Source organism: Cydia amplana, chromosome 5, assembly GCF_948474715.1.
Source record: "Cydia amplana chromosome 5, ilCydAmpl1.1, whole genome shotgun sequence".
In the NCBI taxonomy this organism is placed as follows: Eukaryota; Metazoa; Arthropoda; class Insecta; order Lepidoptera; family Tortricidae; genus Cydia; species Cydia amplana.
In genome coordinates this window covers 18,645,345-18,659,782 of record NC_086073.1, presented here as the reverse complement: position 1 = coordinate 18,659,782, position 14,438 = coordinate 18,645,345, and the positions used below count along the sequence as shown (strand labels likewise).

The 14,438-nt window shown below is 38.6% G+C and overlaps 1 protein-coding gene and 1 non-coding gene across 2 annotated transcripts; one reads left to right on the top strand and one right to left on the bottom strand.

Annotated features, from left to right (window-relative positions):
- Nucleotides 1-7,447: 7,447 nt before the first annotated feature.
- Nucleotides 7,448-13,548, bottom strand: LOC134648352 (heparin sulfate O-sulfotransferase). Its single transcript, XM_063502868.1, has 5 exons — nucleotides 13,312-13,548; nucleotides 12,932-13,235; nucleotides 9,573-9,711; nucleotides 8,355-8,452; nucleotides 7,448-8,006 (listed from the first exon to the last, which is right to left on the bottom strand). Exons 1-5 carry the CDS (start codon nucleotides 13,421-13,423, stop codon nucleotides 7,637-7,639), a joined length of 1,023 nt encoding a protein of 340 aa, XP_063358938.1. The 5' UTR covers nucleotides 13,424-13,548; the 3' UTR covers nucleotides 7,448-7,636.
- On the top strand, nucleotides 10,280-10,352 carry Trnan-auu (transfer RNA asparagine (anticodon AUU)). The gene has a single exon. It is a non-coding gene; the product is annotated as a tRNA-Asn (tRNA).
- Nucleotides 13,549-14,438: the final 890 nt, after the last annotated feature.

Below are 14,438 nucleotides of genomic sequence, written 5' to 3'. Positions count from 1 at the left end.
ATAGCGGTATTCTTGTAGTTTTGGAACAAGAAAGGTATATAATCAGTATATACTAGTGGGTATTTATAGTAGTAAATCTAGCATAGTAGTCCCTAGCACTGAATTGTGTGGTTATGATGTGACAGATCTACAAAAACAATGTCCTTAGCCTGCATATTTTTCATGTTTTTGTATGGAGACTTAATATTCTTCATACAAACTCATTTGACATAATTTACTTCTCTCAGATGATAGTAACATTGATAATAGACACTGCGTCCCAACTTCCCAAGTTTGCAATAAAAAACAATAAGATCAATGTGGCTAATTCCGTCATAGGGACTATTCCGTCTACTAGCGGTAGCTACATTGACCTCATGATGGATATGTTAATAATATGATACAGATAACATACAAACATAATTAGTCCATAGTTAATGAGAGTTAACTTAAGTAACTACATATAAAAATAACAATTTAAAATATCGATAATATCAAAATTACAACGAGAAAATAATTCATTATAAACTGAGTCAACAAATCGTTGGATGGATAAAATATCACAAGCCGCTTAAATTATAGTAAAACTATGCACGAGGCAGAATATGTGTTAAATTGGGGCGAATGCGATGACGGGGTCATAGCGATTAACTTGAGTCACACGGATTAGATATTGCGCGAATGACAAATAAAATTCAATCCCAAAACTAACACCTAAGGCTGCGTTTCCATCAGAGATGTGCGAGGACGCGTAGCGAGGGATGTGTTTGTTAATAACCAATCCTCTATTTCCACTAGCTTGCCCAGTTTTCAGGTAGGTGAGCATTTTCCTACAGCTTATTAAGAATAGGAAAGCCAAAATACACGTGTAGTGTATTAGTTATTTGTTTTACAAGGGGGCAAAGTTGTTGTTTAACCGCTCGTGCTAATATTGATAGACGAGCAAACGAAAGATTCCAAAATTGAGACACGAGCGTAGCGAGTGGTTCGAAAAATGGAATCTTGAGCGTTGCGAGGGTTAAACAAAATTTGCCCCCGAATGAAACACAAAATTTTTCACCACACCAACCCGAAGGAAATATGAACTGTAAGATATCAAACAAATTCAAATCAAATGTAATCCAAATTAATGTTATGAAATATTTATCATTTAAAAGTCAATTCTAGCACCAAACATAACAAAACAACTCCAAATTTGCATTTGATTACTTTGCCTCACATGTGAATAAAATGCAACTTTGCTATCAGTTTTTGAACAATCAAGAGAGCCTTTACCGGTTGGTGTGGTGAAAAATTATTTTCCATCGTATTTTCACGGAAACCTACGAACGTGTCTTGCTGTTTCGGTCATTCTCGGTACAAAAAGTACTGACAATGACTGAACTAGCATGATAAATACGAACGATTCCGAGAAGATACGATGGAAAACAATTATGCACTACATCTGTAGCTCCAGTGCCAATTAAATATAGGTATTATTTCGCTTCTGATACATGATGTAAGTATGTGTCAGGGATGTTGCGAATATCCGCATCCGCATCCGCAACCGCGGAACTTCCGCATTATTTTCAACATCCGCATCCGCATAAAATCGACGCGGATTTAATGCGGATGCGGATGTGGAACAGGTCGCTATGTATACAGGAACGTCTTAGCATCGGCGTAAGTGCTAGACTGCTAGGTAATTTAGTCATTAACCAAAAAAACCTATTAGAAATGAGCAGTCAAGCGTGAGTGGGACTTAATGTACGGAACCCTTGAACGCGAGTCCGACTCGCACTTGGCCGGTTTTTTGAAATAAAAATTACTAACATGTAATATTTGACGTTTTTTATGGTACTATCTTGACATCCGCATCCGCATCCGCGGATGTCAGCCTTTAAAAATCCGCATCCGCATCCGCGTCCGCGGATGTCAAAAAATCGGCATCCGCAACATCCCTGGTATGTGTAGTGTGTGCCCCTTACCACCTATGGGGGTTTTCAGAAAAAATGATACCATTTTGCTTTTTTCGAAAATCCATCAACTTTTGGGTTATTTCGACTCAGAATCACGAGTACTATTGAATGAGACAAAGAAAAAAAGTCTCCCCAGTTTTTCATACATTGGGTCCATACAAAATGTAGGTGAAAATGTGTGACCAATCCACTTTGCCACTTTTTGTATTCTTTGTAATTTGGAAGTAAACTAGCGTTCAAACTACAGTCCACTTATTATATCACCACCTTTACAACACCTGACACCAGCGAAGATTTTACAACTGACATTTTCTTTGGGACACATTTTTTTTCTTGTGATTCTGAGTAGAAATAACTAGGTATGCTGTGCTCCTAATGACTGGTTTGTAATCCAAGCGTAGCCTCCAATGTAACTAGTTTTTTACAATAAATTGCAGAATTAAGTAAGACTAAATCGAGACAATAAAAACTATAATTTCCAGTTATTAGCATGCGAACTAATAAAACAATCGGTTACTTTTTATGTTAACCAAACAAAACTTATACAGTCAGCAGCAGAAATAACTAAACGGGCCACGTTTTTAAAATATTCTAAACACATTCTTTATCTTAAGTATCAGAGCGTGTGTAGTTCATTTTGAACGCCTGACCCGGCTACTTTTGCTGACTGTACCAATTAGCTCTTGAAGCAAAATTTACCATCTTTTACATCTTGTCTTTTCTCCAATCGTATGGAATGTTAAATTATATACAAATTTTCTATCTTTAATCAAATGTGCATGCACATATATTTTGATAGTACAAAAATAGACGAAACATAGATATAGAACTATAGTCTGTCAACCCGGATATGTCCGTAGCAATGTAAAGCCAACTAAAGTATGGTATTCCTAGGAGAGATTAACTCAAGACTATAATTAAGTACATATATACTTAATTCAAGTGGATAGAGATTTCTACATAAGTATGATTATGTCATGTATGCAAGTATGTCAGTTAGTAATAAACCAGTTCTGAAGCAAGCCGGTCGTATCATTCGCTCTCGTATACAACATTGGCTGACGAGTTGTGAAATTACCCGCGAGTTAAAAAAAAATAAAAATATGTCGTTTTTAGGCAAATTATCGGTTTTTGACCACAAAACTGGCGATTGGTTGATTTTTAAGGGAAAGTTAACAAAATTCCTGCTTTTGAATTCCATCGAGGATAGCAATAAAAGTGCAGTGCTGTTAACATATTTTTCGGATGAGTCGTACCGGCTGTTACGTAACCTCGTATACCCAGATGACATTGAAAAGAAAACGTACAAAGAACTGGTGGATGTACTCGATAAGCATTTTAAACCCAAGCAGTGCTCGTTCGTCGAGAAGGCAAAATTCTACGGTGCTACAAGGAGTCCTGGTGAAACCCTAGGTGACTGGGCGGCGCGATTAAGGGGTCTCGCATGCTACTGCGAATTCGGTTCCGCCTTGGAGATGGTTCTGCTGGACCGTTTCGTTCTCGGGTTGGGCATGGGCCATGAAAGGGACAAGTTATTTGAGCAAGACTATAAAAGTTTGACCTTCGCGAAGGCACTGGAAATTGCGGAGAAGGCTGCGTGTGCACGAGAGGCAAAAAAGGTGGATACATCTGGCGCTGATGTGATAGTGAAGCAGGAGCCGGTGTTTCGGGTAGGCAGCAACGGGAGGTCGAGCGACAGGTCCGACCGCCGCGCGCCCGGCCGCGCGACCCAGGGCTCCAGTTCGAGATATCAGCGCGATAGCGATGTTCCTCGTTGTTTCGTATGTGGAATGAAAAATCATAATAGTGATAAGTGTCGCTATAAAAGTTTGCGTTGCCAGAAGTGTGGTGAAAAAGGGCATTTAAAGAAAGTGTGTAAAGTTCGGGTTAATTGTGTGGAAACTCAAGGACAAGATTCGGATACTACCTGTCAAGACTGTAAGGAATGTGAGCTCTTTAACCTAAGGTATGAAAATTATGCTCCTATTATTTTGCGTGTCAACATAAATAATAAAGAAGTTAGTATGGAACTCGATTCCGGTTCTGGACTTTCGGTTATTTCAAAACAAATGTATATGGCTAAATTTCCTAAACAACCTCTAATAAAAACATATATAAAGTTATGTGTGTATAATGGACACAAAATCACGCCTTTGGGTTATTTTACAGTTGATATTAATTATCAAGGTATTATAAATAAGATTAACATCTACGTTGTTGAGAACGGAGGGCCACCGCTTTTAGGTCGTGATTTTATGTTCAAATTTGGATTTGAATTGCGTCCAATACAAACGAATATGCTGTCGGTGCATAATGATGAAACTGATGTGAAATGTTTGATTAATGAGTATGCCGAATTATGGGAGGATGGTTTAGGCACATTCAATAAATTTAAAATAAAGTTAAGTCTTAAGGAAAATACCGAACCGAAGTTTTTTAAAGCCCGAACCGTACCTTTTGCTATAAAAAGTAAGGTAGAAGAAGAAATTGAGCGGTTAGTCAAGTTAGGTATTTTGGTACCGGTAAATTTTTCAAACTATGCTACGCCTATAGTTCCCGTTTTAAAACCTAACGGTAAAGTGCGTATTGCAGGAGACTATTCGGTAACCTTGAATAAAGACATGCATGTGGATAGGTACCCAATGCCGCGAATTGAGGAAGTTTTTGCGAAAATAGGAGGAGGCCAATCTTATACCAAGATTGATCTCAGTGACGCATACAACCAGTTTCCTATCGAGGATGAATCCCAGGAGCTTACTACCATAAATACGTCACGGGGGCTATTTAAATACACCCGCCTCGTCTACGGTTTGGCCAATGCGCCGGCCATTTTCCAAAGGACGATGGAGACGTTGCTAGCCGGTATCGAAGGCGTGTCTTGTTGGATTGATGATGTATGTGTCACAGGCAGCACTAGGGAACAACACATGTCTAGATTGCGTGAGGTACTTCATAGACTACGGGACGCTGGCCTACGGTTAAAAAAAGAGAAATGCGAATTTTTCCGTCCAAGTGTAACATACCTAGGTTACGTCATCGACAGGCACGGCATTAGAACGTGTCCAAAAAAGACAGAAGCAATTTTAGGGGCACCTACACCTAAAAATGTAATGGATGTACAAAAATTCCTGGGAGCTATAAATTACTATCGTAATTTTATTCCTAGCGCCGCGTCCACACTGAGTCCATTGCACGAGCTGCTTCGTAAAGACGTTCCCTGGGTATGGAATGATAGGCACGATAATGCTTTTAATACAATAAAGCGAGAATTAGCTTCTGATAGGGTGCTGACTCATTTTGATCCCGCGGCACGTCTGGTGCTCACAGTTGACGCGGGCCCCGGGGGCCTTGGCGCTTGGCTGGCGCAAGGCACCGAGGGTCATGAGAGACCGCTCGCATTTGCCTCGAGGTCATTATCGGCGAGTGAAAAAAACTATAGCCAGATCAATAAAGAAGCCGCGGCTATAGTGTTCGGTGTAAAGCATTTCCACCAATACCTATATGGTCGCGACATACCTTTCGTTCTTAGGACCGACCATCAACCCTTGTTAGCCATATTTGGAAAAAAAAATGGGATTCCTATTATGGCCGCTTCGCGGTTACAGCGATATGCTATTTTCCTGTCCGCATACAACTATAAAATACAATATATAACGAGTGAAAAGAATGCCATAGCGGACTACTTTTCAAGGTCACCCATTGACACAGATAACGAACCGGATATTTGCAGGGGCGGATCATATCTTAATTTTATTACAGATAGTACACTGCCTGTTTTGTTCGATGATATAAAGGAGGCTACATTGAAAGATAAGGTACTGCAGATGGTATCTAAATACATTCGTTTCGGGTGGCCACGTAAGATAAAGTGTAAAAATATTTTACCATATTATAATTGTAAAAATGATTTGGACGTGGAGGACGGTTGTGTTTTACGCGGACATAGGATTGTTATCCCACAAATATATCGAGAACAATTGATTAGGGAGTTACATAAGGGTCATTTTGGCGTAGTAAAAACTAAAAATTTAGCACGGAGTAAGTTTTGGTTCCCGGGTATCGATTCGGAAATCGAACGCACGGTTCTCGCATGTAGTACGTGCAGCGCACTGCGCGCCGCGCCCGCGCGCGCAGAGTTCCGGCCCTGGCCCCGCGCATCCGGCCCGTGGGAACGCATACACATCGATTACGCTCAATATGATCAGAAAGTATTTCTTATTGTAGTAGATAGTTATAGTAAGTGGGTAGAATGCATATATATGAATGATTTATCCACAAAGACACTAGTTCGTAAGTTAGCCATGTTATTCTACGTTTTTGGGTATCCGTTATTAATTATATCGGATAACGATCCAAAGATTAGTAACGAGGAATTTAAAAAGTTCTGTCAGTCTAATGGAATAAAACATCTAACTTCACCTATCTATCACCCTTGTAGCAACGGGCAAGCCGAAATATATGTAAAATTGTGTAAAAGGATGTTAAAATGCATACTACAAAAGAATTCCAATTCAGCGATCATGGAAATAAATAGGCAACTAGCAAGGTACTTATTTGAATACCGTACTACGCCGCACTGCGCGGCCGGTGACTCACCTGCTAAATTGATGTTTGGTCGAGATTTGCGTACACGTTTGCATTTAATTTTACCAAAACAAAAACTTAATATATCAATTTTGGATGTTGGTACAGATAGGTGTAGATTGTTTGAGGCTGGAGATGATGTCTGGGTTCGTTGTTACATATCCCAAAGACCTACTTGGCTATTAGGTAGGATTGTTAATAAGTTAGGTAATAGAATGTATACAGTGTTTGTGAACAGTCTCGGCATATGTAAACGCCATGTTGATCAATTAAGACGTTATTATGCACCGATCAGTACTGATTACGATTGTTCCGATTTGTCGTCACCAAATATTATAAACTCAGAACCACCTCGGTTAAGTATTGCTGAGCCAAATTCCACAGAAGTGGAATCGGTAATGCCAAACTCTTCAAGTGCAAGCGAACGACATAATGTAAATGACGATTTTTTTGAATGCGAAGATGGCGCCATTGCCGATTCTATTATGTCGGGAGGGGACAAACAGCTGATCGCAGGTTCGTCGTCTGCGACGCCGCAGTCAGGCCTCGAGCAAAATGTAAACGCGGAGGGGATGACTGAAGCGCGACACTCACACGCAAACACCGTTGCTACCGCTCGTACGGAGACTACAGACTCCGTGCCATCAGCTGTTGTTATTGATAATGATAACGCGGCAATGTGTGAGTCTGGCGCTCGTCGCATTAACTTGCGCCCTAGAGATAAGGTCGTTAATTATAAGATTTAGTTTGTAAGTATAAGTTGTCCATGGTGTTTACCTAGTGATTATTTATTTGTTATCAGGTTCCCAGAATAAGCGTGGGAGGAGTGTCATGTATGCAAGTATGTCAGTTAGTAATAAACCAGTTCTGAAGCAAGCCGGTCGTATCATTCGCTCTCGTATACAACAGATTATATTGATTATCTTATAAACGTGGTACTAATTAAAGCATTACAAAATTACCTTTGCGGCCGTATAACTCCCGAAGCATCACCACCTCATACTATCTTCACTGCAACAGTCTTAAAAACGCCGCCGCCACCGGCAAATATAAATATGTCAGAACTTCAGAAGACCACAAGAGAAATTGAACTATAACACCTTACTATTAGAGCTTCATTTCGGCCGTATTTTCTCGTAGAAAAAAACCTGGTCGACGCTATTCGTTTCACGCAGCAGTATTTTTCTTTTCGCAAATTTGAAATGTTCTATCGCGAATTCATAGAGTTCGTTCTCCATTTTCCAGACCGTAGACTTTTGTATCGTGTCTATGGTTTTTTTAGTCGGTTCTATTTTTGAACTGGTTTGTCGTAGGTGTGATTTGTTGCTGTTAAGGTAGTGTTCGGTTGCGCCCTTGAAGAGGCGAGGTAGGGTGACTTCCAGAACTGTTATGAAATCGAGCATTTCTTCGGTGACCCCTACTAGGAGGTAGTGGTTCATTAGGTTGTGTTTCGCTTGCTCCAGAGCCCAGCGGTTGCCTGGTTTCCTGTAGGAAGAGAACAAGAATTTATTATGATTGTACGAAAAGCGAGAATTGATCTGTCAATTTAAACTTTTAAATTAGGGAGAATTAATAGGCCACATAACCTTTGGTACCCTCTAAACGATCTGTTAACACTCTCTCTAACGGGCATAATGGCGTCAGAAATTCCACAAAATTGAAATAAAGTTAAAAATCTGTCAGTATTTGCCTATGACATTTATTCTCTCAAATGAAATTTGAGAAAAAATGCAGCCTCTTATAGTTGTTAAGTACGGTATTTTTCTCTGTTTTTATAGATAGATATAGTTATCTCATAGATCCACACACAAATATAAGCTAATCAAAACCCACCAGCACTGCGCGGCGTGGCCACAGAAAAATGGCACCTGCAGCCACATATTATTAGGGTCGCAATCCGGCTGGCCGCGCTCCACGCACTCATCGAACGTCTGTAAATAAAACAATATTGATACTTTATCAAAAACAAATATTGGTAAATGCACTCAACTACGTCTTATTTTGAACCCGGCTGGGTGATGCAAAGTTGCAGGCAACAGTTAAAATTTATAGGGTTATTCCCACTAGTTACCACCAAGTTCTTACCAGTGGTAACTACTGGGATTTTTTTTCCCACCTTTTACCACTGGTAACTACTGGGAAAAATAATTCCCAGTAGTTACCACCAACTCGGTTTGGTGGTAACTAGTGGGAATTTTTATTCCCAGTAGTTACCACCAAAATTTTGTTAGAGTTAAATACTAATAAAAACAATATAAAAAAATAAAAAATAAATATAGTGTGATTTAATAAATCATTATTAAGTCGATTAGTGTTTTAGTAAACTGCCTTAAAAGGGACGAAAAAATATTGAAACAGTTTAACCGATACTAGTACAAAAACTATAATATATGCTAGGATAAATTTAATAATCCATTTAGATTATTTTTAAGTGATTTTATTCGGTAATTCAAAATCACTGTATATATAAGCTCAGTCTCCCAGGCTTTTTGAAGTGAAAACTTCTTTAGCGGCGCTGTGCACTTTTTGAGGTGGGGAAAAAATGTTCAACTCGAGACAGCGTAAGACGGTCACGTGACCGTAAGACGGACACGTGACCTGTACGGTTACCATCAACTTGTCACTGACATAAACGCCGTCGAGAACGTAATTTACTTTCTATACATTCCGTTTGCACTAATATGCGAGTGCGAGCGAGATGTATAGAAAGTAAATTACGTTCTCGACGGCGTTTATGTCAGTGACAAACTGATGGTAACCGTACAGGTCGAAAAACTGTTACATGTAATGTCATTGAGTTTTTCTTTATAGATTTAAATGCCCTCTAGTGAGTTTCGCTCTAACTGGTATTAATATAACTCGAGTACTATCAGTGATGTGCTTAGGGTTTTCAAGTAATTAACGCTAACGCTAGATGGCGTTAACCTCAATTATACATAGTGCATTTTGCACTAGTCATTGAGTTTTCACTTCTGCCGGCACTCCCTGAGTGCAACCCGTTGTTTTATTTTTCGATTTTTTTTCTTCAGTTGAGATAAATTAAATACTAACCATCTTATCTCCATGTTTCTTCCTAACCAGATGCGGTCTAAAGTTGTCCCCGTTCCGCAGGAAGTAGTAGTAGGAGACCAGTCTGTCCAGAGGCCGTCTTATTAGATTTATGTACACTGGCTTTGATGAGGTTCCTAATCTGTAAATGGAAACAATAAAAATTACTTAGGGATCATCCATTAATTACGTCACACGAATTTCTAGGTTTTTTTACCCCCCCCCCCCCCTCCTTGTCACACTTGGTCACATTTTGCAAACCCCTCCCCCCCTGGTGTGACGTCACATTTTAGGCAATTTTGTTTTCAACGAAATCGACAATATTAACTCGGCATAATTTTTTTAATAAAAAAATATTTTTGATATATAAATATTAGTAATTTTATAACACAACGAAAGTTACATCCAAAATCTCATTATTTAACTGTACAGCGAATAAAAAAACATAAATTTATTTTCGGTTACTGATGAAGTTAAAGTGACATCACAATGTTTGTGAGTCCCCCCTCCCCCATGTCACAATATGTCACATTTTCTTGACCCCCTCCCACCCCTAAACGTGTGACGTAATTAATGGATGACCCCTTACAATATATACCTATTTTAATTTTTAACAAGCGGAAACGTCTGCGAACGATGCTACCTATCAATAGATGTCGCTAGGGTCCCCTAGACCCATATGGTGGAAAGATTCGCTGGCTATGGATGAGGTCTTGGTGGCTCAGTTGGCAGAGCGTTGGAGTATTGATCCAGAGGCCGTGAGTTCAAGTCTCACCCAAGACAGTAATTTTTCCACTTTTCAATTTATTCTAAGCTTAATATATACCCAAGATGTTAGTTTATGGGCAGGGCACATACAAATGTATTGTGTTTCCAGTTTCTTCTTGATCAGTCATGTTTCCTTTTTCTGCACATCGTACAGTCGCCATCAGATATACCGGAGCGGCCAAGGCGCTCACAAATATCTGAACACGCTTTTATTGTCAAAGCATTAGACTGCACGTTTAGATGTTTTTGAGCACCTCGGCCACTCCGATATATCTGATGGCGACTGTACTGAAGAATACATAGCACAATGTGTGAATTGAATTTTTTATGAATTAGTATTTTAAATAGTAGTCAGCTATTGCTGAATTCAGTAGACAATACAATAGGGATGTTGACAATTTTTTGGAACTGGTTTCATTTTGTAGATAGACACGTAATAATTACAGAAAAAAATATTAAAAAAATATATTCATTAATTTTGAATAAAAAAACATGTATAATAAGTTTCGTGTTTAAATTTCGCGCCTAAACGCTCCAAACTGTCACGTGACCTTGATGACGTAACGGCGTTTTAAACAAACTGCTGTCAGTATTTTTTTTAAATTCTTTATATGGCAATTGACAATTTTTTTAAAAGCCTTAACACACTACCGCATCGGACAGTGACCTTCTTTCTCGCTCTAACTTATAGCTGCGTCCTTAACGCACCACCTTACACACTATCGATTCGTGCGCTGCACCGCACCAAGATCGCGTTTCGGTACGATAATCTGTAGACACTTGATTCCACTGTGATTACGTCACGCGCTCCGATTGGCGTTTGCAGTCACGTGATACTGGGCATTATTTTAAATACTTTTGATTATTTTTAATTAATTTATTACGCATATTTACACTTGCAAAATATGATTTTCCGCGTTCTAATATTCCCTGCTATGGTAAAAACATAACATATTATATATTCGCGATTCATGTCAACATCCCTATTGGCAACTACTGGGTAAGGGGTCATCCATTAATTACATCACACGTTTAGGGGGAGGGAGGGGGTCAAGAAAATGTGACATATTGTGATATGGGGGAGGGGGAGACACAAACTTTGTGACGTCACTTTAACTTAATCAGTAACCGAAAATTTATTTAAATTATTTTATTCGCTGTACATTTAAATAACAAGTTTTTAAAACGATAATCGTTTTTATTCATTTAATTTTCTTTCCTAAGCAGTTTTGGGTTATAAAATTACTAATATTTATATCGTCAAAAATATTTTGATAAAATATTAATAATACTTAGGTACTTACTTAATTCGATTTGGCGATTTCGTAGAAAAAATGTGACGTCACACTATGGGAGGGGTTTGCCAAATGTGACCAAGTGTGACAAGGAGGGGGGGAGAGGTCAAAAAACCTAGAAATTGGTGTGACGTAATTAATGGATGACCCCTTAAATTAGCAAAATTGTTGGTTCATTAATGCTCTTATCAGTGATAATCACTGTACGAGTACATTACTAATATAATGAAAATTTGACTTAATAAGTTATATTTAACTGGCCCGATTTCGTTATCATAATCACACTAGACTTTATAGGTCATTTCATTTGTATACAAATGAGTAGCTTGATATGATTGATTTATTGTAAGAACATTATATATATGATCTTACATAGACCAAAATAGGGAATAATAAGATACCAATAGAAGCATATTACTGTTTTGAGCCTATTCTGTTTAGTGACACCAGAAATTATATATATATATATATATATATATGTATATAAATAAATAAATATATATATATATATATATTTCGGGGATCTCGGAAACGGCTCTAACGATTTCGATGAAATTTGATATATGGGGGTTTTCGGGGGCGAAAAATCGATCTAGCTAGGTCTTATCTCTGGGAAAACGCTAATTTTTGAGATTTTATATGTTTTCCGAGCAAAGCTCGGTCTCCCAGATATTAATACTAATACTTAATAAAATTATTGTTTGTCACACACATAATAGTCAGTCCTATCATAGCATAGTATTTATTTATAATATAAATAAAGACATGATTTTGATAACCGGTCTGGCCTAGTGTGCAGTGACCCTGCCAAGCAAGAAGCCAATGGTTCTGGGTTCGAATCCCGGTAAGGGCATTTATTTACATGATGAACACAGGTTCCTGAGTTATGGGTGTTTGTTTTATGCACAGAGAATCCAACCTCTAGACATTGCACAGTCGCGCTACCCCCTCTGCCACACATATGGTAGCGTTACTCCATCTTCGAGTCAATCCCGTGCCGTGATTGGTCCGTGTCTTTGAACGGACCAATCACGGCACGGGATTTGCTCACCTAGTCCCCCCGCACCCCCGTATTTTTGGCAGCATCGGTTTCATGAAAGAATTGGCCTAAGCTCAGTCTAGAGGTTGGATTGTCAGTGGTTTTATGTATTTAAGTATTTAGGTACCAACAATACAATCCCTCTTGAGCTTACTGTGGGACTTAGTGTAAGGATGTCCTTAATATTTATTTATTTTATTATGATAATGAGTAAAGGTATGTGTCAAAAAAAAAAAAAAAAATAACAAGGCAGCACTGACCTCTCAAAGTTGAGAAACGCCATGTGCCCATGGTACAGAGCTGGCTTCACCTCCTGCCACCTCGTGACGTTCTGCGCAAACTTGTACTGGTTATTCAAAGACATCACATGCATATTGGCTGTTATGTTTATATGCAACACTTTGAAATGATTCTTCTTGCACAAATCATAAGCTACACCCACGAAACTCGTCGAACCAGTCTTCGGCACCCTATTGTATATAACCACCAAGTCTTCACCGTCATTCGGCACAGTTTTCGGAAAAAACTGACGCGAATCTACGTGCGACTGCGATATCTTGTAATCTGCGAAAACACAATGAAAACGGTTATTTAGAGCGAACTTGATACTTTACATTCAAATAGGACATTCATTACATACCCAGACGACGATAACTGTCTTCTAAACGGGCTATTTCTGTCTGGAAATATAAAATTACGATTGCAATAATACATAGGCATGACACGAGCCATAATTTATGCACGTTCAACATGGTTGGAGGGACTCTGTGTGAGCATCGGACGCTAGCAGAGATGGGATCTGAGTGACATACTTTTTTCCTGATTTAATACGAATAATAACACTAATTTTCTATTTTTAATGCAGCTTCTATGTACATTATACTAGTGACACTACCAGTCGCAAACTGTCACATTCCATTCCATTCCACAAATATGACAACTGACGGCATAATTATGTTGCCATACTAATAAACAGGAATGTAAAGTTGAGTCCAGACGAGACAATTTTTCGCCAATCAGATGAAATTGTCCGATCGAATCAGGCCGTGCGGACGCAAACGCCAATTTGATTCCCCGATCAAATCAGCAGGTGCGGACACAAAAATGCCAAATTTCGAAGTTAGTATCTATGGAATGCAAATTGGTGATTAAATTGTGTACGTGTGGACGCTAGATGAGATTGGCGCCAATTATTTTCCTAATCAAATCGGTCGATTTGCCCAGCTCGTCTGGATACGGCTTAATATCGCATAAAATTTAATCTCTGTTTCTCCATAATATTTCCAGGAAAAATACATTAAAATTAAAAATACACAACGTTGCTAAATTCACAATATTAAACCAAGAATTTTATACAAGGGGAATAAGTAGGTATTATTATCAATATATATAGTAAATAAAATAACAACGTTACAGTTTAATTTCGCTTGGTAAAATGGAAGGAAATAACGGAATTAATGGAATCGCGTTCTACCCTCGTAAGAGCTAGGGCAATTTTGACGCTTTTGAATTTGAAACTTTCTTTTATAGCTGGTCAAGCAAATCTTGTCAGTAAAAAAAGGCGCGAAAATAACATTTTCTATGGGACGATAACCCTTGGCGCCTACATTTTTCAAATTTGCCGCCTTTTTCTAATAACAAGATCTGCTTGACCAAGTATATTTCTCATATCTCTATTTCATCAGTTTCATCATCACCAAAGGGATTAAAGAAGATCTATAATGGAGCCTCGTATGAACATGAGTTAAATTGTCGTTCTATTCCGTT